The sequence below is a fragment of the Otolemur garnettii genome, unplaced genomic scaffold (assembly GCF_000181295.1).
Source record: "Otolemur garnettii isolate 467f Iridium unplaced genomic scaffold, OtoGar3 scaffold00192, whole genome shotgun sequence".
NCBI lineage: Eukaryota > Metazoa > Chordata > Mammalia > Primates > Galagidae > Otolemur > Otolemur garnettii.
Genome location: NW_003852587.1, coordinates 414,775 through 438,116, shown reverse-complemented (window position 1 = coordinate 438,116; position 23,342 = coordinate 414,775). Strand labels below are relative to the sequence as shown.

Sequence of the window (23,342 nt, the reverse complement as noted above, 5' to 3'; positions counted from 1 at the left end):
CGCGCCCCGGCCCCGCCGCCCGCGCCGGGGCGGTCGCCTGCAGAGGAAGGCGCTGCAGTCTCTTGGCCTCGCGGCCCCACTCGAGAGTCCTCAGCACCGAGGGCTCGCGGGTCCTGAGGGGAGGAGACGAGCCTGGGGCTGGGCACTGAGCTCTTGGGCGCCCCCACCCCCGTTTTCGGAGCCCTCCACGCTGCGGCCGCTCTCCCCTCCGGACCATGGCTGACGACGACGTGCTGTTCGAGGATGTGTACGAGCTGTGCGAGGTGATCGGCAAGTAAGTCTCCACGCGAGGGAGCGGGAGTGTGGAAAAATGCATTTCAGTGATGTCCGGGTCCTCCCGCACCCGCTCTGGGCCTGCCCCCTGCTCTCCCTCCCTTCCCTCTGCTTCCCTGGTCCTCCTCACCCTGGAGTATTTATAGACGTGTACCTGGATCTCCTGCCAGGCGAGGGTTTGGGGGATTCTTAGCTATCCATTGAGGCCAATGAGCCAAGGTTGGGCACCCTGTAAAGCGTGGGGCTGGCTGCCTGCATTTTATCTGACGGTTGCACAGGGACGTGGCAGAATCAATTTTATAGTTGTTTCCTGGGAGCAGTTGGGGTTATTGTTACCTTGCATATACCATAGACCATTTATGAAAGGAGGTGCTTGCATTTCTTTTGCTTGCACGGAGAGAGAGAGGGAGAGAGAAAGAGCGAGAGCGTTCAGGGTTTTTAATTGTGGGGTGTGTGTCTATTGTGCAGGATATTAGACAGATGCCTTTGTGTTCACCCCATGCCCGGGTTGGAGGGGATCATTTAAGACGGGGTGCATTCAGTTTCAGCAAATTCTCTCTGAGTGTAGACGAATGTGGAAAGAGTTGGGGGCATTCGAATTTTTAATACCTCGTTATGCAATGACTGTTCAATCAGTGCTCGAGGCTCCCCTCGACTGTTGTTGGGATGGTGGTTAGCGTGGTGGAGCCGTCTGCTTTGAGTCACCGGGCTGGTCTAGAATATAGAACTGACAGTCCAAATGCTCATCCTTTCATCTGTGTTGTATAATTACGCTAGGGAAAAGCAGGGAATCAGATTAATCACAGCGCTGATTGAGAATTAAATCTGCAGTTCCTCATCTAATTGTCCATTCCTTAAATCTATTTTGAATAGTTTCCTTTTCATTCTTGTCAAACAATATTCCAAGCGCACAATCCTGCTAATTTGCTTGTGAGGGAAATGCTGGCAATCTGAACTTGATTTCCTAGCACAGCGTGTATTCTGTGGTTTTAGAAGTTAAGAGATAAAATTTAAGAGCGATTTGTGCTTATTTAATAAGGATTGCTAGATAGCTACCATTGAAATATTTTACCTCTTTTTTTGGAAGCGGTGTTTTATTGTCTATTTTAAGGTCTGCAGTTGGGAAATGAAAGGAAGATCTTAGAGCAGTTGGCTCTATCTCTTTTAAGTTGTCTGCAGTACTTAATTTCAATTTCTGTGAGTGCTGATAACTATTTTTTCTCCCAATTTTTTTCTTCCATATTGAGGTGTTACAATGTTGTCTTACATGGTGAAATTGTGGGTAAAGCTTGCTACACACTTTACTCAGACCCATTTATAAGAGGACATGTTACTCCTTGCCCCTATTGTTAGAAGACCAGCCTGTCTGCTAGGAGGATATCCAAATGTGTCCTGGTAGAAGTGGTTGTGGAAGTGCTCTAGCGCAGCACTGTCCAAAAGATATATAATGTGGGCCACCTATGTAATTTTAAATTTTCTAGTAGCCACATTAAAAAAGATTAAAGACAAATAAGGGCAATTAATTTTAATAAAATATTTTATTTAACCCAGTAGATCCAAACTATTATCATTTCTACATGTAAGCAATATAAAAATTATTAATGAGATATCTTACATCTCTTTTTACACTAAATCTTTGAAATTCAATGTGTATTTTACACCAACAGCACATCTCAATTCCTGACACTAAGCAAAATTTTCATCAGAATACTCCGTATTTAAGTTTCATAAAATTTGCATTTGTAAGAGTAGATTCACATACTCAAGTTGTTCCAAACATACTTAAAAGTTTTCCAATAACTGAATCAAGTATTCTTTCTAAATGTAAATTAAAATTAATTAAAATTTAATAAAATTCAAAATTCAGTTCCTTAGTTGGACTAGCCACATTTTAAATGCTCAATAGCTATATGTGAATAGCATAGTTCTAAAGAAAAAAATGTATCAGAAATCTCCTTGGTCTCTTCATTTTCAGGAGTACCCAATGAAGGTAAATTAGGTGTTTCCCAAAAGCCTCCAAATGACTACATGTGTGGGTGAATGATATTTGTTACATCTTAGTTATAGCTGATGTAAATGAGCCAGCAAAGTCATAATTGGAAAATGTGAGATTAAAATGTTAATTATATTGTGATGATGGAAAATAACCATCATTGAATTAATTTTGGTAACTGGTTCTGATTCCTTAAGGTCTGGAAGGGTGATAATATGATCCCTTTGGATATTGAAAAGAAGTGGTCAGCATTACATTAACACAGTCTTCTGCTGACTTATAATTGATAGATTTTCAGAAAACGTCCCTGGTAGAATTAAATCATTTCTTCTGTTTTAGAGCTGCATAAAGAGGGAGAGCAAGCTAATTTTGAGGTGATGGGTACTCTATTGGCTACATTAACTACTATGAACTGTGAAATCTCTCATTCATAACCTACAAAATAAGACTTGGTCAGTACTATTTATAAAATGCTATTCCATGAAGTAATGAATCCAAGGTAGCCTTATTGTTAAAGAATGTAATGATAGTATTCCTCACCCTTTGTAAAGGTCGAAGGTTTCTGTGGTAAATTGTCTCAGTATATATTGATCTGGAAGTTGAAATTAGCTTGAGATTTTTTTGTAGGGATCTTGACAGCACACATCTTAACTTAGAATTTGTTCAAGTCTGGATTTAAACCGGAAATGCCTTGGAGGTGTTATACTAAAAACACCTTTTTGTTGATTTCTATCCAAGTTCTATGGAATTTTGATTTTCTCTTATACCAAATTAGCATCACAAGGTATTTTTCACCACTAGGTCTTAATGGGTTTACCTTTTTACCAAATTACTTTAAAATAGATTTCACCTTTCAAGACTAATTGACCACCCACTAGGTCTCCCCCTTCCCCACTACTCACTCTTCTACCATGAGGCCTTACATGGTAGCATAAATGAAAGTTCCAGTTTAATTTAGACCTTTTAGTGTTTTTTCTTCCCCCTTGGTTGAAACAACAACTTATAGAATTGAGATTTTTAGGTATAAGATCATTATTTGGAATATGTTTTCCTTTCAGTGGCTTCAGCCTTTACTCTTGTTAAAGCTATCATTGAGAGAACATGTACCTGATTTATTATGAATACTGGGAGGATGCCATTTCTTTTTTTTTTAAATTAACACCCATTTTCCCTGTGTTTCTTACATTTGAAAATCTTGCAAAAACTCCTTTGAATCCTAGTGTTTCTTCAACATTTTCCGTGTAACATCCTTCAAGTGACTGAAACAAATCTCCAATAACGAGACCTTATCATAGTTCCCAAACTTCTTGTCTTAGCAAATGTAGCAATTACTGGAAAGGAAAGGCATTATGCAAATGCCAAATGACTAATTTTTGTGTCATGATCATTTGGTGTATTTTTTTGCAAATTTGTAGTTTTATAGGTAAGTCTAAAATCAGTAATAGTACGTGAAGGAAATTTAAGACATCCAAATTAAAGCATAGAAAAATGCCTACTTTCTTGGTACAGCAGTGTCTGTGAAAGAAAATAGCAAAATACGTACCATTTTCATCTTGTATGGGCAGAACATTTGTCCTGGTATTTAGTAATCTGTGACTTCTGACTTTCCTGCCCTGGTAGGACATATACTAAAATTGGACTGATGTAGCATGACCCCTGCTCAAGGATGACACGCAAGTTTGTGAGGCATGCTGTATTTGCTTACACCTCCAGAGCACTTAGATTTAATTACAGTTACTTATTTATGGGTCTCTCTACCTAGCTAATAGGGAACTTCTTGAGGGTAGGGAATGTATCTTATACATCTTTCTTATACATCTTTTTTATACAGTGCCTGCAATGTAAGTTGCTCATTATCTATAGAATGAATTGAATAGTTTTAATAAAATCTCATTAAAAGGGAAAAAAAGCATGTTTATCAACTTCAGAGCAATTACTATCCCAAAAGGCTGCATTAGTTTAAAGTAGTGATTCTCCACCTGGCTGCACCTTAGAATCATCAGGGGAGCTTTTAAAAAAGATCAATGCCAGGTCCCTGTGACAGAGTAGTGAAATCAGGATCTCTGGGAGTGAGTCCTGGTCACTGGTATTTTTTTTTAAAGCTCTCTAACTGATTCTAATTTACATCTATGATTAAGAGTCATTGATATAAAACTTAGATTATGTACATGATATTTTGGGACTAGCTTTTCAGAGGCTTACAATTTTTACAAAGTAGGAAAAGTATTTTTTCAATGCTCAACATCTCTAATTATTAGGGAAGTGCAAATCAAAATCAGAATGAGATAACATCTAACTCCAGTGAGAATGGCTCTTATCAAAAAGTTCCAAAACAGCAAATGCTGGCATGGATGCAGAGAGAAAGGAACACTTACACACTGTTGGTGGGAAATAGTTGTACTGCAAACTAGTACAACTTCTATGAAAAGTAGTGTGGAGGTACCTCAAAGAACTAAAAGTAGACCTACCATTTGATCCAACAATCCCACTACTAGATATTTACCCAAAGGAAAATGGGACATTTTATCATAAAGATGTTGAGAGTCGAATGTTTATAGCAATTCGACACAATTCATAGTTGCAAAGATATGGAAACACCCAAGGACCCATCAATAAATGAGTGGATTACTAAAGTGTAGTATATTTATACCATGGGTACTCAGCCATAAAAAATGGTGATCTAGTATCTTTTGTAACAACCTGGATGGAACTGGAGACCATTCTTCTAAGTGAAGTATGGCAAGGGTAGAAGAGCAACCACCACATGTACTCAATACTCAATTGGAACTAGTCAGTCAATGCTTAGGTACACATACGGAACCAAAACTCAACAGGAATCAGGTAGGTGGGAGTGGGAGTTGGGTTAATTCACACTGAATTCACAACACACACATTCTGGGTGAAGGGCACACTTGTAACTTTGACTTAAAATGTACACAAATTATGTAACCAAAACATGTATCCCAGTAATGTTCTGAAATATTTTCTTAGAAAGAATAAGCATTTTTTGGAGGGAATTGAAGCTAAAAGACTAAAATGTGGGTTTTATCTTCTATGCACTTGTATCTCTGAGTCTTAAGAATATAGTTTTAGCCTATGTTTGGCTTTGATTTCTTGAGCCTTTTAAGATCCTCATGGCTCGGCGCCTGTGGCTCAAGCGGCTAAGGCGCCAGCCACATACACCTAAGGTGGAGGGCTCGAATCCCCAGCCCGGGCCCGCCAAACAACAGTGATGGCTGCAACCAAAAAATGGCCGAGCGTTGTGGCGGGTGCCTGTGGTCGCAGCTACTTGGGAGGCTGAGGCAGGAGACACACTTGAGCCCAGGAGTTGGAGGTTGCTGTGAGCTGTGATGCCATGGCACTCTACCCAGGGGGATAGCTTGAGGCTCCGTCTAAAAAAAAAAAAAAAAAAAAGATCCACATTAATTTATGAAACTCATCTAATGCTAACATGGTGATCGTCTGATGTTTGGAACAACACAGAACAAGGGTTGCTTCAATAATCATTGATGATGGCTTTCTACTATAGTAGTATGATTTAATATTAATAAATTTATCAGTTTAGTATGGATTGTGTTTGCATATATGCTGTTAAAAGAGCATGGTTAAGTTGCTTGTGTACTTTAAATTCTACTTGTGATTTCAATAATGCTGTTAGCCAGAGAATTGAGTTAAATGAAGCCTTTATGTAAATACTGGATTAATAATTTGTAAAGTGTATAATTCAGCATAGCAAAAAATTCAGCTTTGCCAATTTGTGCTAATTATTATGGCTTTCGTATATATTTAGCAATTTGGGTTTCTAGTACCATAGGGGGAATGTTCATCATGTTGGAGAATCTTTCCTAGAAATTTTAATTAGAGATTGCAGGTAGACTAGTTTTTAATGCTAGGTAAAAGTTAAGTGTGAGCCAAAAGGAACTGAGAATTTTCCATGAATGAGTAGATGCTCCATGAAAGAAGTGTGTGATCACAGTGACAAGCCATGTATCAATCAAGGTAAAGGAAGCAATTACCAGCTAAATTGTTGGTAGCCCAGAAAGAATCCAAGCCATGGTAGTTAAGATGGGTTCCACAGAGAAAAAAAACCTGTTAAATACAGGATGTGGATTCCTACAAATGCCAGGCCTTATTGAGAGTAAGGAAGCAGTGTTGATTCCTTATGATGGAGTTTGATATTGGGACCTTGGCAATGGTGCTAGGTGGCAGTGTGGTGGTGGTGGTGGGGACCGAGCTCCTCTGTTGCTTTTCTGCTTGTGCACAGCTTTCTGAGTCATTTTATAATTGTTTGACTTTCTAGTTAAATTTTTTACCTCTTCAGTAGAAGTTCTGTATACTATTCATTCTTTTATCTATTTCTTTTTTCTTTTTGTTTTTCCTCTTGCACGAAATAACAGTGTTTGTCCCCAAACTAACTAACAAGTCTATGTATTGTTTAGCAGTGGAAATATAGAATCTTGGCCATTTGTTCAAAATATGATTTGTTTTGGAACTTTATCGCTTTGACTTGCCAAGTTTTTCCTTCCAATTCCCCTGCCCCAACAGAAAGAATGGCTGAGTAATTACTCCTAACTTGCCAAACCAGAAGTAATAAGGCTTCAGAGATGTTTGTTGGGGGTGGTGTGGGGTGGGGTGGTTTCCATAGGGTGGTTATTCTTATATCCTGTGATAAAAATACTGAAATTGTTCTTTCTAACTCTGAAGACCATGCACTGAATGACAGCTGCTGAGTCTGTGCTTCAGCCAGTTCTGTACACCTAAATAGTCAAGAGACTGAGTTGCTGCAGAGCAGGTACCTGACCTCAGCAAGCTGATGAGATATGCTACTCTCACATTTTTTGTTTTTATTTTTTAGCTGCAAATGACAGTGAAGATTCTAGAACCACCTGATGTGGCTCTGGATTTATGCTGCAGTGTTCAAGATGCTACAGAACCTGATCTTCCATTCTATCCCGGGGCCACTGTAGTATTATTGATTATAGAACCCAACTCCATATAAGAAGACTTTCTAAACTAGGAATATTTCATTTCTGAAGGTGGTTTGACTTGAAGTTAATGTGTATTTCTAATTTTGAGATTTAATAATTTTGTATTACTTTATTAACTAGTTTTATAAAATTAAATTATAAAAGTAATGACGCACGTAGTAAATTTAAAAATATAAATGGCGCAAAGGTAAATAGTAAGTCTCTTCATTCTCCCACCAACCATATCCCCATTCTTTAGAGGAAATTAGTGTTCATTTTCTTGTATATTTTTCTGGAAGCTTTTGTTTAAAAGACAAGATGAGGCCATATTTTTATACTATGCCGAACTATTCATTTTCAACTTAAAAATAGTATGTTTGATTATCTTTCCATATCCATCAATGTATCTGTCTCTATTTCCTCTTCAACTGCTACCCAGTATTTCATGGTTATTACTTTGGCTCTGAATTGAGTGGAAACCATTTCTAATTGGACGTTGCTGGAAGTGCCAGACTGGAATTTGGAGGAGAGGTATGGAATGACAGTGAAGATTTGGGATTCACCTGTGTGGAAGTGAAACTGAATGAGTTCTTGGGGTTGCCTGAGCTGGGGCCTATGGTTTGGAGTATAATTCATAGAATTAGAAGAATAGGGATAGCTGGACAGTGCAGAAGTTTCAAAGTAGGGGGAAGATCCATAGTGTAAAATGTCAGTGTACTTTCACCAAGGACCAAGAAAAGGGTGGCCGTAGCAGAGAGGCAATTTAAAGCACCTATCAAAAAGATTATAATGTTTAATATTCAGTTCATGGTATGTCTGAATAGCTAGGTCTGGCTTCTCTTTAAGGATGTTGGTAATTTTATACTACCTCTCTGTGAGTCTGTCTCAAAACCAACATATTTAGGGTGAAAAAAGATTTTTTTTTTTTACTGTAATTGTGTTTTGCAGATTCTGATTGCTGGCTTTTAGGTAAAATCACTTGGTTTTCCTAAGATTAGGTCCTTTTCATTCCTGAGCTTATGCATGACTGTCAATTAAATAGAAGTCTTTCATAAAGTGACAAAGTAAATTTTTGATACTTTAAATTTACTTTAATTCCTTGGTATTTGTCAAATCATTGTTATTTTCTTAAATCCATCCATTATAGGAAACATAATTGTTTCTTGCCTCAAGGGTTTTTGTCCACCTTGGATGAGTGTAGTATTCTCCTCCCCTTTCACATCTCCCCTCCCTTCACCCCCCTAACTAAATTTGTTCACTGGCTTTTTTAGTTGTCCACATCCATTCACAATAAGAAATGATTGCTTTATTGTTAAATGAAATTTTTTGATATCAGTAAGTGCATGTTATTTCAGCTTTTTGTATTTTTACTGGGCTTTTGCACATTCTTTTTATTTTTCAATCTTTTTGATTTAACTTTTTTTTTTTTTTTTTTTTTTTGCTTTGTAACCATTGTTTTGAGTATTTGAGTCAATTTCAGGTAGGAATGATGATTTTTCACTCCCATGCCCCCTTCTTTGGTGTAGTTTACTATACAAAATATACTATGTTGAGTCTGTATTTCAGACTTTTAACCTTGAGTTTAGAGTATTTTGGTATATTTAAATTTAGGATGGAAGTATACTATATTACCATTTAAAAATGCAGTTTTTAATGTTTTATTAAATTAAATGGCCATAATGTTTCTAGCCCTGCTATGGTATGCAGATTACCATCTTACTACTATTTTATAGACTCTACTTTGTATTTTTAGGAAATATCATAGATTTTCAGCTTTTCTGCTTACTTGATAAAGAATTTCCCCTAAACATATGGATCATCATTGCTTTGTGGCTTGTAAGGCAGCCCTTAAGATCTGATCTGGTAACCTTTGGGTACAGTGTGGCCATTTTCTCCTTATTTATAGAAAGAATGATAGCTGTTTCACAAGCCATTTGCATGGATTAGTGATTGTTAAGTGTAGCATAAGTATGTTTTATTTCTAGAATGTCTCTGAGATACTCAAATTACTTTTGACAGTTATGTACCTAAGTTTCAACAATGTCTAAGTGTGCTTTTTCTCAGTGTTAACATAGGCTCTATTACATAAATAATATGGTGAAATGAACATTCTTTTCTACCAGTGTACAAAATCAGTAGTCGTGCTAACTTTTATTCATTTGTTCATTTATTCATTCATTTCTAGCTATACAGCCCTGGGTGAGTTAGTTAACCTCTCTGAGTCTCAGTTTCTGTATCCGTAAGATAAGGGTGATAGTATAGACCTTGCAGGGTTGTTGTGACAACTGATTAACATGATCTATGTAAAATGTCTAAAGGTTGTTATTATTTGAATTGCCATTATCTTCATTATTCACCAAACTCAGCTCTCTGGCTTCAAGGAGCTCAACTGACTTATTCACAGCTTATATCCTCTGCATATGGTAACCAGCATATAGTAAGTACTCTGGTCAGTAGCTGTTGAATGAGTGTGTTAAGTGAGAAATCCAAAGACTCTTGACCACCTAGAATGAGAAAGAAGTTGGGGGAATTTTTACAAAGGTGATAAGGCTTGAATGGTTTGTCAGTTTTCCCCTTGGGTAATTCACTCATTTAATCTTTTTAGGCTCATTTCCTCATTTATAAAAAGGAGTGGAGGAATACAGGTAAGGAAAAAAATAAAGAAATCTTAAGTTTTAAAAAGTATATTTAAGAGTGCTTTGTGTCTTAAAAATGTCATTGCCTCTATGTACATAGGAAAGATATTATTCTTTGAGTGTATGGATTTTCATAATTAGCTGCAAGTCTGTTCTAGATCATAATTTTGTAATGTGAAAAGTGCCAAAGGTTATGTTTAAAGAGAGAATTCTTTTTTTTTTTTTTTTTGAAGACAGAGTCTCAGTATGTCACCCTCAGTAGAGTGCTGTGGTGTCACAGCTCACAGCATCCTCTAACTCTTGGGCTTAAGTGATCTTGCCTCAGCCTCCCAAGTAGCTGGGACTACAGGCGCCCGCCACAACACCTGGCTATTTTTTGTTGCAGTTGTCATTGTTATTTAGCAGGCCCGGGCCGGGTTTGAACCCACCTGCCTCAGTGCATGTGGCCAACGCCCTAAATACTGAGCTTTGGCGCCAAGCCTAAAGAGAGAATTTTGTATCATACCCCTTGCCTTTGGTTTCATATGGACATTTGATAGATCAATTAATTGTTCATAATGTGAAATTTGAGAGCTAAGAAAAGAAAAATCCCAGAATGTATATATAAGACACAGTCGCATATAGGATTTATGAATATTATAGTGGTCTTTTATATAACTTCCCCAAATTGTACTATGTTGTCAATTTCTACATCTTAATTGTGAGCAAAATGAGGTGGAAAGAGTCTAAAGTTGTAGTCTCTGGTAGTATTGGGCACTGAATCTAAATTACCTAACTCTGTAGAACAGCATTTCATCTATTAGGTCATGTTACATCATCAAATGAAAGACTGATCATGTTAGAACTGAGTGGTTGGTTTATTTAGATCACTGCTATGGAATTATTTCTTAGGTCAGCTTCAGAGGGTAGTAAAAGACATCTTTTTCTGTGATAATTATTGGACAGTATTATTTATATTGCATTGTTTAGGTCAGAAGTTTTTGCTGACTTCCATTTGAACCATTAATTCAAAAGCAGAATAGTCAGCATTTATTTATATAGAATCTCTGTTGGTCTTCTTAGGCTTAATATCATCCTAACTGGGTTTTTGTCCTAGCAGTATAATGTGGCATTGAATTTGAGATTATCTTTTTAATAAATAATATTGTTCTCTTTAATTTAGTCACTTGTAAAATAATTACATACTTGTAAAACAAGCAAGAAGCTGTTTTTACTGAGGAATTCCTTTATATTTCATATACATTTTAAAAAATTGTTACTGGAATATTCAGATCATAGATTAGCGTGAGAATGTAATTATCTCACAAAATCAACTATATAATATTTTTAAAAGTATGCTAATAATGAAAAAACCTCTACCAACCATACATACATAGTATAGGCAATGCTTTTAAAAATAAAAACAAAACATTTTCCTCTTATGGATATGAAAGTGATTTGTGTAAATACCTGTTCAGATAAAAATACTTTCATTATCATTATAGCATAAAGAGCCTGGAAATCTGGAGAGGGAGCATTCTAGGCTTGCTGCTCTACTTTTTGGATTATCTACCATTAATATTTCTCCCATTGCTGAATGTTTCTATTATACTGCTACATCACCACAGTTCCATAATCTATGACCCACTTGCACTAATGGTAGAGTGGGCTTTAAATTACCATCTGATTAAAGTTCAGTTTTAGACTTGTCTGGGTGGCTTTAGAATTAATTAGGCCCATGAATAAAAATATGGACTTGAAGATCTTAATAGAATGATATTTTTTCCTGTAAAGACACATTCAATAGACATAGTCCTAAAAAGATATGTGTAAGTTGGATTTGAAAAATTCAATTTAAGACTTACTAAGAAAAGATATCTTAAGGAAAAATTTTTAAATAATTTGTGTGATATCACCATTTATTTGTTTTCTTCAATTTTTCATCTTATAAAAGGAGGCTAGTGATGTCTATATTAATCTACCTCATGGGATTCTTATGAATATAAAATGGTACAGTCCTTTAAAAGTTTTAAACTACCTTGTATTTTTTAAATTTTTAATTATTATGGATATGTAGCAATTGTGTGTCTGTAACAATTGTGTAGGGTACATGTGATATTTTGATACAGACATACAATGTGAATCAATTCCGGATAATTGGGGTACTTTATTATATTGTTATTTTTATTTTGTTGAAATGAAGTACTTCTAATTAGAAATAGGATTTGCTGAATTTTCTTTAATTTTACAAGGGTCATTTATCTTTGTCTTAAAACTTGTCTTATTTGCTTGTTTAATTTATAGACTTTAATACTTCTCAACTCTTTGTAGGACTTAGAATATGTTAGGTAAAAATGTTAAATAAAGAGATTTGGGGATGAATTATGTTTATTTTACTGATGGGGGAATGATAAATTTACACTGACATCAAAATGAAGAAAAGGTCTGGGCTAGTATTTTTCCCAGCTTCTCTTTAAATTATTTAATTTTGTTTGAGCTTTGATGTTTGGAATTTACTACCAGTGACAAATGTTTGTGGCCAAACAGATGGAACTTTGACAGTTACTTAAAATGTTGAACATCCATTTTTTAGTCAGTAAGGTCTAGATAAGTGGTTCTCAAAGTGTAGATCTTTTCCTAAGCAGCAGAAACAGCAGCAGCAGCAGCATCTGGGAACTTGTTAGAAAACCAGATTCTTAGGCTGCACCCTGGTTTACAAGATCAGTAGCTCCGGGGAGGGGACGCTGCTCTCTCCGTTTTAACAAGCCCTCCAAGGGGATTCTGAGGCACACTAAAGTTTGGGAACTACCAGCTTAGAATTGTAGATCAGAAAACTATGGCCCATAAACCAAATTCAGCCCACTGCCTATTTTTATAGTTATTTGGAAGACAGCCATGCTCATTTATTTAAGTATTGTTGATGACCGCTTTCATGGTATAGGGCAGAGTTGAGTAGTTGAGTAGTTGCAACAGAGAACGTATGACCCATGATGCCTCAACTATTTATCGTCTGGCCCTTTACACAAAAAGCTTGCCAATCCCTGCTTGAGATGAAGCCTTAGTGCTGTTTTCTTGCCCGTAATTCTGAACTGCGAACAGCTAAAATCATTAGGTAAACACTTGTGTTTGCCTTTACACCTCACCCTCCTATTTCTACAGACCCATTCTTTTCTCTGATATCAAATTATTAACTCAGTGACCAGAGACTTGTGAATGCGAATAATATGCTACTGTGCCCTTCTTTTTTTTTTTTTTTTTTTGGTAATAGTGGTAGCCTGTTTAATACTTCTGTGACCTTTCCTTACTGATTCTGTGCTAGTATGTCTTTGGTTTTTCTATACTTTAGCTCAATCTAATTTAATCATCTGTTACAATCTTAATATCTCCCAATTCTTACTGCCTCTTTACTTCTTCAAGAGAAAACACATCTTTGTGTGGTATGTTTAGAAATTCATGAGTTGATTGGTGTGGTCATTGAAATTGTTCTATCCCAGCTGGAAAATTGTTATCTCTGTCCTACAGTGTGTTATTCACTTATACTTCCACAGAGTGCTTGTGAGCACATAGGTACTGATTATGGTGGGCAATCTTAGAATGCCTACTGGGAGAGTTTTTATTAGCCTTCCCATATCCAAGGATGGCTATTTCTATCCATAGTTGGAATATCATATTACACTCTGGATTTTCTTTTGTACTTGCTCTCAGCTGTTAAAGTGACTGGTGGTCAGCTTTGTATAAAATACAAGAGCTGAATTTTATCATTCTTCATGTACTTAGACTCTTTCTACCTTTACCATTGAAGGAAGTGTAATAGCTTTTGAAAGAAAGGCCTTCTCATAGTCTCCATTGGCTCTAGTAAAGAGTGAGAGCAGGCAAAAGTGTTATTTCTGCCATTGTGATTGAATTGGTTGTATTTTTCCTTACATGACTGATGTTTTAAGTTAGGAAACATGACTTGACCAAATGATACTGGGCTATATTGCTGGTGTGTTTGTGTGGTCCATGATTTCTTTCAGTAAATCTTTGTTGAACACTTTAGTGGGGGATGCTGGGTAAAAAACAGAAAATAGTGAGTCAATTTGTGACTGGAAATGATTAAGTTAGACATTTCGTTTAGGCTTTCTCAATCAACTTAATTCATACCTTCTGCACTGCTTACTCATCCCAGAGGCAAGGTACAATGAGAGAAGGTCAAGCAAAGGCCAGCCCTCCGAGTGTGGCTACTTAGGTTTATTGCCAAAAGCAACCTATCTACAGGAAAATTTGGGCTTTACTGTTTTCAGCAACATAGTGTTGGAAATGCAGTGTTTTAAAAATTAAATTGTTATTTATAGTGGTGAATAAAATGTGAACTCTGTAAAAGAGAGCAGTGTTATTGTCCCAGCCAGCATGATAGCCACCCACACGAATCTTCTGAATAGCCTCATCATTTCTATTTTATCTACCTGAAATAGAGGTCAGGGATAGGTGATGATGAAAGCTTGGGAAATCATGCCACACTTTATGCAAGAGAAATGCTGTGGTCACTCTTTCTATGTTGTCCTTCCCTAGTGTGCCTAGGAGTTTGGGACAGCCCATGGAGCCGGAGGTAAGCTTTAATAATTCCCCCTTGGTTCTTTGGCAGCTAACTGTGCTCGAGAGCTGGATGCTACTTCCAGAGTAGCAACTGTTATAGACAAGTTCTGCCAAATGTGTGGATTTTGAGCCATTTTAAAGGCTGTAATGTTCAGATTCAAAATTTCTTAGTAAGCAGAAAGTGTCATTTAAGTGTACTTATGCTGTACTATTGGATAAAGTTCATTGTGAAATAGACACTATAAGAAGGCCTCCAGGTGACATAAACTATAGGAGCTTGTGTACTTTAAAAACCATATATTACTTTAATATGTATGTGTGTATACATATATGTTCTCTCTCTCTATATATATATATGTATATATATTGAACTTCATTCTGTCAGGATTCTTGACTATCATAGTCCTTGCTTTGTCTTTAAAACCTAGGATAGTGTCTGGTACACAGTAAATATTCAGTATGTAGTTGAACCAATTCAAAGGAGAGGAAGTGGCAGAACACATTAGAGAAGATAAAATTTATGATCTTAATCCACAAAGTTACATCTTCATATTTTCTTTTTGTGCTAACAAATATTTTGCTGCTTCAGAGTTATCTAGTTCTCATGTTTCTTTCAGATAGGTTCATAGATTTAGAATCATACTGTGTACATTGAACACAGTAGTGAAATCCCTGAAGTTCCACCTCTATGGAATATTTAGTTTCCCTAGTTGAGATCTGTAAGATCATTGCTATAATTAAACCAGATAAAGAAAATAAGTTTCTAATATTGAAATAGAGAATTTTAGAGTAAAATGATTAACTGGCTTACTTTATCCAGTATTATTTCCTCATTTATAAAGTGGAGACAGTAGCATCTACCTGATAGGATTGTTATAAAGATTAAAAGAGATGGTGAGTATGAAGTCCTTGGAGCCTTACAAGTGCTCAATACACAGGTTATTTTTATTGTCAATAGTGATTTTTGAGAGCTTCCTAAGTGCCAAGCTCTGTGCCAGGCACCTCCTCCTTCCAGATGTTACACTGATTCCCCTTTCCCCTCTCCTTGTTGGCTCACTCATGGTTCCACCTGGGGCATCCAGGGTGAGTCATGAGGCTGGGCTTGGCCTTCAGTCACCTAGCCAGTCCCATTTGACCTTAAGCAAAGGGAAGATGAATCCTGCCATCTGTCTGGTATTTTAGCAAGTATTGAGATGGAGTTATTTTAGGTTAATTAAAATTAAATGAATCTACGAATTTATTGAACAGACATTTCTCCAAAGAAGATTTACAAGTGGCTGATAAATACATGAAAAGGTACTCAACATCAAGTCATTTTAGAAGCACAAATCAAAATCATAATGGGGTATCACTTCACACATACTCCCGGATGGCTAGAATTAAAAAATGGACACTTAACAAATACTAGCAAAGATGTGGAGAAATTGGATCTATCATACGTTGCTGGTGGAAATGTAAAATGTTGCATCCACTATGGAAAACACACTGGCAGTTCCTCAAATGTTAGCATTTCCATATGACCCAGCAATTCCGTTCTTAGGTATATACGTAAGAGAAATGAAAACATATATTAACACAAAGTCTTATACATGAACATTCATAGTAGCATTTCATAATAGCCAAAAGGTAGAAACAATTCCAATGTCCATTGATGGATGAATGTATAAACAAAATATGGTTGTTGCATACAATGCAATATTATTTAGCTGTAAAAGGAATTTAAGTATGGAGTAGCACCTGTAGCTCAGTGGTAGGGCACCAGCCTCATATACTGAGGGTGGCAGGTTTGAACCTGGCCCTGGCCAAACTGCAACAACAACAACAAAAATAGCTGGGCATTGTGGCGGACGCCTGTAGTCCAAGCTACTTGGGAGGCTGAGACAAGAGAATCGCTGATGCCCAAGAGTTGGAGGATGCTGTGAGCTGTGACGCCCTGGCACTCTACCAGGGGCGACAAAGTGAGACTCTGTCTCAAAAAATAAACAAATAAATAAAAAAGAATTTAAGTATGGATACATACTGCAGCATGGATTAACTTCACATTATGCTAAGTAAAAGAAGCCAGACACAAAAGACCACAATATTATATGATTTCACTTGTAAGAAATGGCCAGAATAGATAAGTCTGTTGGAACAGAATCTAGATTAGTGGCTACTAGGGAACAGGGGGAGAAGAGGATGGGGAGTGACTGCTAATAGGTATAGGGTTTCTTTTTGAGTTTTTAAAAATGTTCTGGAATTAGATAGTTCTTTCTGATAGTTCTCTGTGATAGACACAACTTTGTGAAAATACTAAAAACCATTAGATTGTATACTGTAAAAAGATCAATTTATGGTATGTGAATGGACAGCACAGATTTTGAACATTTTCATCATCACAGAAAGTTCTACTAGCACTGAGTCTGAGCAAAAAAAAAGAAGGATCACAATCTAAAAAGCACAGAGACTGGAAGACATTATGCTTTGAAGAAATGTTACTTATGGGTAATTTTAGTCTTTGTTGCCTTCTGGCTATTCCACTAGGAGTCCCCCAAACTACTTTTGTTTCATTCTCAAAACAAATACACGTGGTAGGTACTGTTATACTCACATTTTATAAATGGATTAATTCTGACTTTGCTGAGTTTTAAGAGATTTGCATAGTGAGTGCAGAGCCAAGTTTCTTAAGTTAGGTACTTAACCTGTATGTTACATTGTTTCCCTCTGTTGATAGTATTTGGTTTTCTTACCATACATCTTCCACTTCCACTTTGTCACTGGCCCAACACGTAGTTCTTTTTATGCCATAGCAGATGCTAGTCTTCATTTCTCCTTTGCCCTCCCAACACTAGTGTGTGCATGTACATATACTTACCGCCCCACTTACCTGAAAGTACAGTGCAAGTATCTGTCTTTGTGAAGCTGTTGCATATCCTTAGCAGCTTTTTTTCTGTCTTTCCATTTCTTTAGTTACAAGTATTTCCAAAGTTAAAAGGTATTTATCCACTAAGGAAATGGTTATATCATATCAGACAGTTTGGGGGGCTATTGTCTCACCTGGTTAAGGTTGCATAGTGTTCTAAGATGTAAGCAGGAATACTGACTAGATTCTTGTTTGTCACGTTGTGACATATTGAACCCTATTCATAGCCTGCTGTGTTGGTGACTGTAACAGGGAAGTGGTCTTCTAGTCCAGGCCCTTGGCTTCAATTTATATATTGCCTTCTTTCTACTAACAGGTGTCTTTAGTCCCACCCCTCACTGCTATAATATGTGACTGAACTTTACATTTCTTTGCCTGTTGATGTATTTTTCTGCTTAGACTCTTTGAATTAGATGAAATACTGCAATGTTTTTATATTTTTACTTTCACAAAACTCTTTTTTTTATTGTTTCAGGTTAATTGAGGGCACAGAGAATTAGTTACATTGTTTGCATTTGTTAGGTAAAGTCCCTCTTATAACTGTCCTGCCCTCAAGAGATATGCCTTATACTGTAACATTGTGCCCTTTAAGTGGGAGCACCCCTGTTCCTTTCCCTCCTCCTCACTCCCTCCTTGAATTGATTTGAGTTTTTCTCTTATGTGAGTATGTATTAGATCGTCTACTGACTCCATATTATAATTGAGTACATTGGATTTTTTTTTTAATTTAGATAGAGTCTCACCTTGTCACCCTTGGTAGAGTACCGTGGTGTCATAGCTCACAGCAACCTCAAACTCTTGGGCTTAGGTAATTCTCTTGCCTCAGCCTCTCTGGTAGCTGGGACTACAGGTGCCCACCAGAATACCTGGCTATTTTATTTTTTGTTGTTGTTGTTTAGCAGGCCTGGGCGGGGTTTGAACCCACCAGCCCTGGAGCATGTGGCTGGTGCACTAACCACTGAGCTATGGGCGCCTAGCCAGTACATTGGATTCTTGCTTCTCTATTCTTGTGATGCTTTACTAAGAAGAATATGTTCCCACTCTATCCAGGATAGTACAAAAGATGTACAGTCTCCATCTTGTATAATGGCTGAATAATATTTCATGATATATATAAATAAAATTCTTTTTTTTTTTGGAGAAAGAGTCTCACTATGTATGTTGCCCTTGGTAGAGTGCAGTGGCATCACAGCTCACAGCAACCTCAAACTCTTGGGCTTAAGCAATTCTCTTGCCTCAGCCTCCCAAGTAGCTGGGACTACAGGCACCTGCCACAGTACCAGGCTATTTTTTGTTGTAATTGTCGTTGTTTAGCTGGCTGTGGGCTGGGTTCGAACCCGCTAGCCTTGGTGTATGTGGCCAGCACCATAACCACTGAGCTATAGGTGCTGCCAATAAAATTCTTAATGATAAAAAGAGCTTATCAAATCTTGAAGCTCTTTCATTGTTTTGTGTTATTCTGAGGTCATCTTGTTGTAACGTTATGCTAACATCAATTTATTATCTAGTTTTGGTAGAGTATGCGTTCCTGTAGCTTCTGTGGAAACTTTCAATAGGAACTGAATTTTTGGGACTATATATAATAGGCTGAATACTGGCCCCCAGAGATGTCCATGCACTACTTACTAAACCTGTGAAAATGTTTACCTTACATGGTAAAAGTGTCTTTGCTGATGTGATTACATTAAAGGTTTTGTGATAGGGGTATTATCCTGGACTATTTGAGTAGGCTCCATTCAATCATAAAGGTCCTTATAAAAGGGAGGAAGAAGAATCAAAGTCTGTAAAAGGAGACAGGACAGTGAAATCAACCACATGTGGATGATGCACTTCGAAGACGGAGGAAAGAGAATCAGTTTCCCAGCCTTCCCTAGCTTCTAGTGGCTTAAGAATGCAGGGAGCCACTAGAAGCTGGGGAAGGCTGGGAAACTTATTCTCCCCTGAAGCCTCTAGAAAATGTAGCTAACACCTTGATTTTAAACTTCTGACCTCCAGAACTATAAGAGAATAAATTGATGTTTTTTTTTTTTTTTAAGGATATTATAAACAAATTTAATGACCAAATGATAGCCTGGTCAAAAACGTGCATCACCAAGGGCTGATCCCTGTACTAGGAAAGAACTCTCGCAAGCACCTAAGACTTGACAAACAGTTCTTTAAGAGACAGTCTCATTTTGTCGCCCTCAGCAGAGTGCTGTTGCACCACAGCTCACAGCAACCTCTAGCTCTTGGGCTTAGGTAATTCTCTTGCCTCAGCCTCCCAAGTAGCTGGGACTACAGGCGCCCGCCACACCTGGCTATTTTTGAATTGATGTTGTTTTAAGGCACCAAGTTTGTGATAGTTATATTCACTGTTACATAGTTAAATTCAGAATACTATAATGATGGTGCATAAATCACTTTTAATTCTAGCATAAAAGTTAAAAGACAAAAGTATTAAAAATAACTGTAGTTACAATAATTTGTTAATGGATACATGGTATATAAAAGATATAAATTGTGACATCAATAACAAACTGTGGGAGAAGGGGAAATTAAAGTAGAGAGTTTTTACGTGTGGTTGGAGTTCAGTTATCAGCTTAAAATAGACAGTTATAATTTTAAGATATTTTATGTAAGCCTTGAGGTAACCTCAAAGAGAAAACCTATACTAGATATACAGAAGATAAAGGGGAAGGAATCAAAGCATACCATTACAGACATATCATCAAATCACAAAGGAAAACAGCAAGAGAGAAAGATGGAACAACTGAACTACAAAACAGAAAACAATTAACAAGATGTCAGTAGTGAGTCCTTGCCTATCAGTAATTACTTTATAATTGGATTAATGTCTCCTGTCAAAAGACTGAGTGACTGAATGGATAGAATAAATACTCAACTGTATGCTACCTACAAGGATTAACTTTAGCTTTAAAGACACACACAGGCTGAAAGGAAAGGAATGGAAAAGGATATTCTATGCAAATGGTAACCAAAAAAGAAAAAGGTGGCTATTTATATGAGACAAAACAGACTATATAAGTCAAAAGCTGTCACAAGAGACAAAAAGGTCATTATTTACTGATAAAAGGGTCAATTCATCAAGATGCTATAACAATTACAAATATATACATATCCAACATCAGAGTACCTAAATATATATAAATCAAATATTAAAAGAAGAGAGAAATAGATATCAATGCAATAATAGTAGCAGATTTAATACCTCATTTTGAACAATCAGATCAAAGTGATTGTTCAGATAGTTCTGTCTGACAAATCAGACAGAAAATCAGTAAGGAAAAAGCAGACTTGTATTGCACTGTAGAACAAATGGACCTAAGAGCCAGCTTCAAAATATCTCATCTATCAGCAGTAGAATGCATATTCTTTTCAAGTATACATGGAACATTCTCCAGGATAGATCATATGTTAGGGTACAAAAGAAGCCTTGACAAATTTAAGAAGACTGAAATCTCATCAAGTATCTTTTTGAACCACAGTTGTATGAAACTAAAAATCAATTAGAAAAATTAGAAAATTCACAAATACTATGCAGGGAAACAACACACTCAACAACCAATGGATCAAAGAAGAAATCAAAAGGGAAATAAAAAATTTATGAGACAAATGAAAATGGGAAACACAATGTTCCAAAACTTACGAGATGCAGCAAAAGCAGTTCTAAGAGGGAAGTTGATAGTGATAAATGCCAATACATTAAGACAAAAAAGATCTCAAATAACTTTATACCTTGAGAAACTAGAAGAACAAGAACAAACTAAGTCCAAATACATCAAAAGGAAGAAAATAATAAAGATCAGAATGGAAATAAATAAAATAGAAACTAGAAGAACAATAGAAAAGATCATTGAAACTTGAAACGTAAGACTTGTGTTTTTTGAAAAGGTGAATAAAATTAACACACCTTTAGCTAGACCAAGTAAGAAAAAAAGAAGGCTCAAAATTATAAGTGAAAGAAGAGACATTACAACTTAGAGAAATACAAAGGATCATAAGAGACAATTATGAACAATTATATGCCAACAAATTGGATAGCCCAGAAAAAAATTGATAAATTCCGAAAAATACAATCTATCAAGACTGGGTCATGAAGAAATAGAAAATCTGGGGAGGAGGGAGGGAGAAAGGAGCGGATACAGGAAGATTGGTGTGCTCTCATCTAACAGGGTACATGGCACACTTCCTGGGTGAGGGGCACAACTGCAACTTGAACTTTACTTAACAAATGCAAACACTGTAACCTTCTCATCTGTACACTCATATTAATCTGAAATTTATAAAAGAGAAATAGAAAATCTGAACACACCAATAATGAGAAAGGAGATTGAATCAATGTTCAAAAACCTCTCAGCAAAGAAAATTCCCAGAACTTGGGCTTTACTGACTTCATTGGTGAATTCTATCACCAGATTCTTAAAGAAGAATCGATGCCAATTTCTTTAAAACTCTTCCAAAAAATTGAAGAGGAGGGAGCAGTTCCAAACCCATTTTATGAGGCCAACATTACCCTGATGCTAACACTAGACAGAGACACTACCAGAAAAGAAAATTGTAGGTCAATATCCTTGCTGGATGTAGATGCAAAAATCCTTAGCAAAATACTAGCAAACCAAATTCAACAGCATATTAAAAGAATCATACATGCTTCATACAACAAATGTGATATATCTGAAAGGACTTTTTTCTCTGTGATTGGTTTCTTCTCAATTGTCATTACTTAGTATACAGAAAGCTCAAAATGTTAGTTACTGTGTGGTCTGGACCAAGTAAATTCACCTCTCTGGTCTTTAGTTTTTTTAAATGAGAAAATGAAGAAGATGGCTCCAATAATTTCTAAAGTTCTCTTGAGCTCTAAAATTAGTGATTCTATAATTTTTGAATGTTTAATTTACCATTTCCCTTTGATACCTGTGAAATTGGCTTTAAAAATTATCACTTCATTTACTTTCTAGTAAATTTCTGATGGCATGAATGAGAGGGTAATAAAAAGAACATACACCATGATCAAATAGGTTTTATCCCTGGAATGCAAGGCTGGTTCAACATATGGAAATCAATAAATGTTATATATCACATTAACAGAATGAGGTACAAAACCCATATGATCATCTCAATAAAGGCAGAAAACACATTTGACAAAATTCAAACTCTTAAAAAAATCTCTCAACAGATTAGGTGTAAAAGCAATGTACCTCAACATAATAAAGGTCATATATATCAGCCCCACCACTATCATACTCAATGTTGAAAAACCAAAATCTTTTCCTCTAAGATTAGGAACAAAACAGGGATACTTACTCTCATCACTTCTATTCATTATAGCTTTGAAAGTCCTTGCCAGAATATGCAAGAAAAAGAAATAAAAACCATCAAAATCAGGAAGGAAGAAATAAAATTTTCTCTCTTTGCAGATGACATGATCTTATATATCCTTAGAGTCTTCACCTGCCCCCTAAAACTGTTAGGATTAATAAAGAAGTTCAGTAAAGTGACAGGATAGGAAATCAACCTGCAAAAATTGGTAATGTTTCTATATACTAGCAACAAACTATCTGAAGAAGAAATCAAGTACAGTTCGATTATAATAGTATCAAAAATATGTAATTTGTTTTTAAGAGTGTTTTGTTGTTCTCTGTTCCTTTTATATAGCTTCATGATTTTGTTTCTTGGGTGCTATGCCTAATGTCCTCAATGAGAAAGAGAAGGAAATGGAATTATAATTATTTTGACACTTTCTTTTCCCCATATTGTCTGTTTTCTCTGATTTTCTTTTCTCCTGTTTGTTGGTTTTGGTACCTGTCTTTCATATTTAAGATATTTCTCAAATGTCTTTAGCTGTTTGTTCTGTTTGTTTCTATTAATGAAAAGTTGATTGGAAATTCTGTGTTCATGAGCAGACCTTGTCACTGTGGTATTCTTGGGGAAAAACCTGGGTATTTCTGAGGAACCTTCTATCAGTTCTTTGTTCTTAAGCCAATCAGTTTTTCCAAGTGGGGTTTTTTTTTTTTTTT

The 23,342-nt window shown here is 36.4% G+C and overlaps 1 protein-coding gene and 1 pseudogene across 4 annotated transcripts in view; both read left to right on the top strand.

The window, feature by feature from the left end:
- Positions 1–34: 34 nt before the first annotated feature.
- CASK (calcium/calmodulin dependent serine protein kinase) overlaps positions 35–23,342 on the top strand; it is a 406,622-nt gene continuing 383,314 nt past the window's right edge. For all 4 annotated transcript variants that reach the window (XM_023507605.1, XM_003800989.2, XM_023507604.1 and 1 more), the window contains exon 1: positions 35–274. In XM_023507605.1, the coding sequence (XP_023363373.1) occupies positions 216–274 (59 nt within the window). In that variant the 5' untranslated portion in view covers positions 35–215. The remainder of the gene's footprint in view (positions 275–23,342) is intronic.
- On the top strand, positions 3,872–3,967 carry LOC111721859 (annotated as a pseudogene).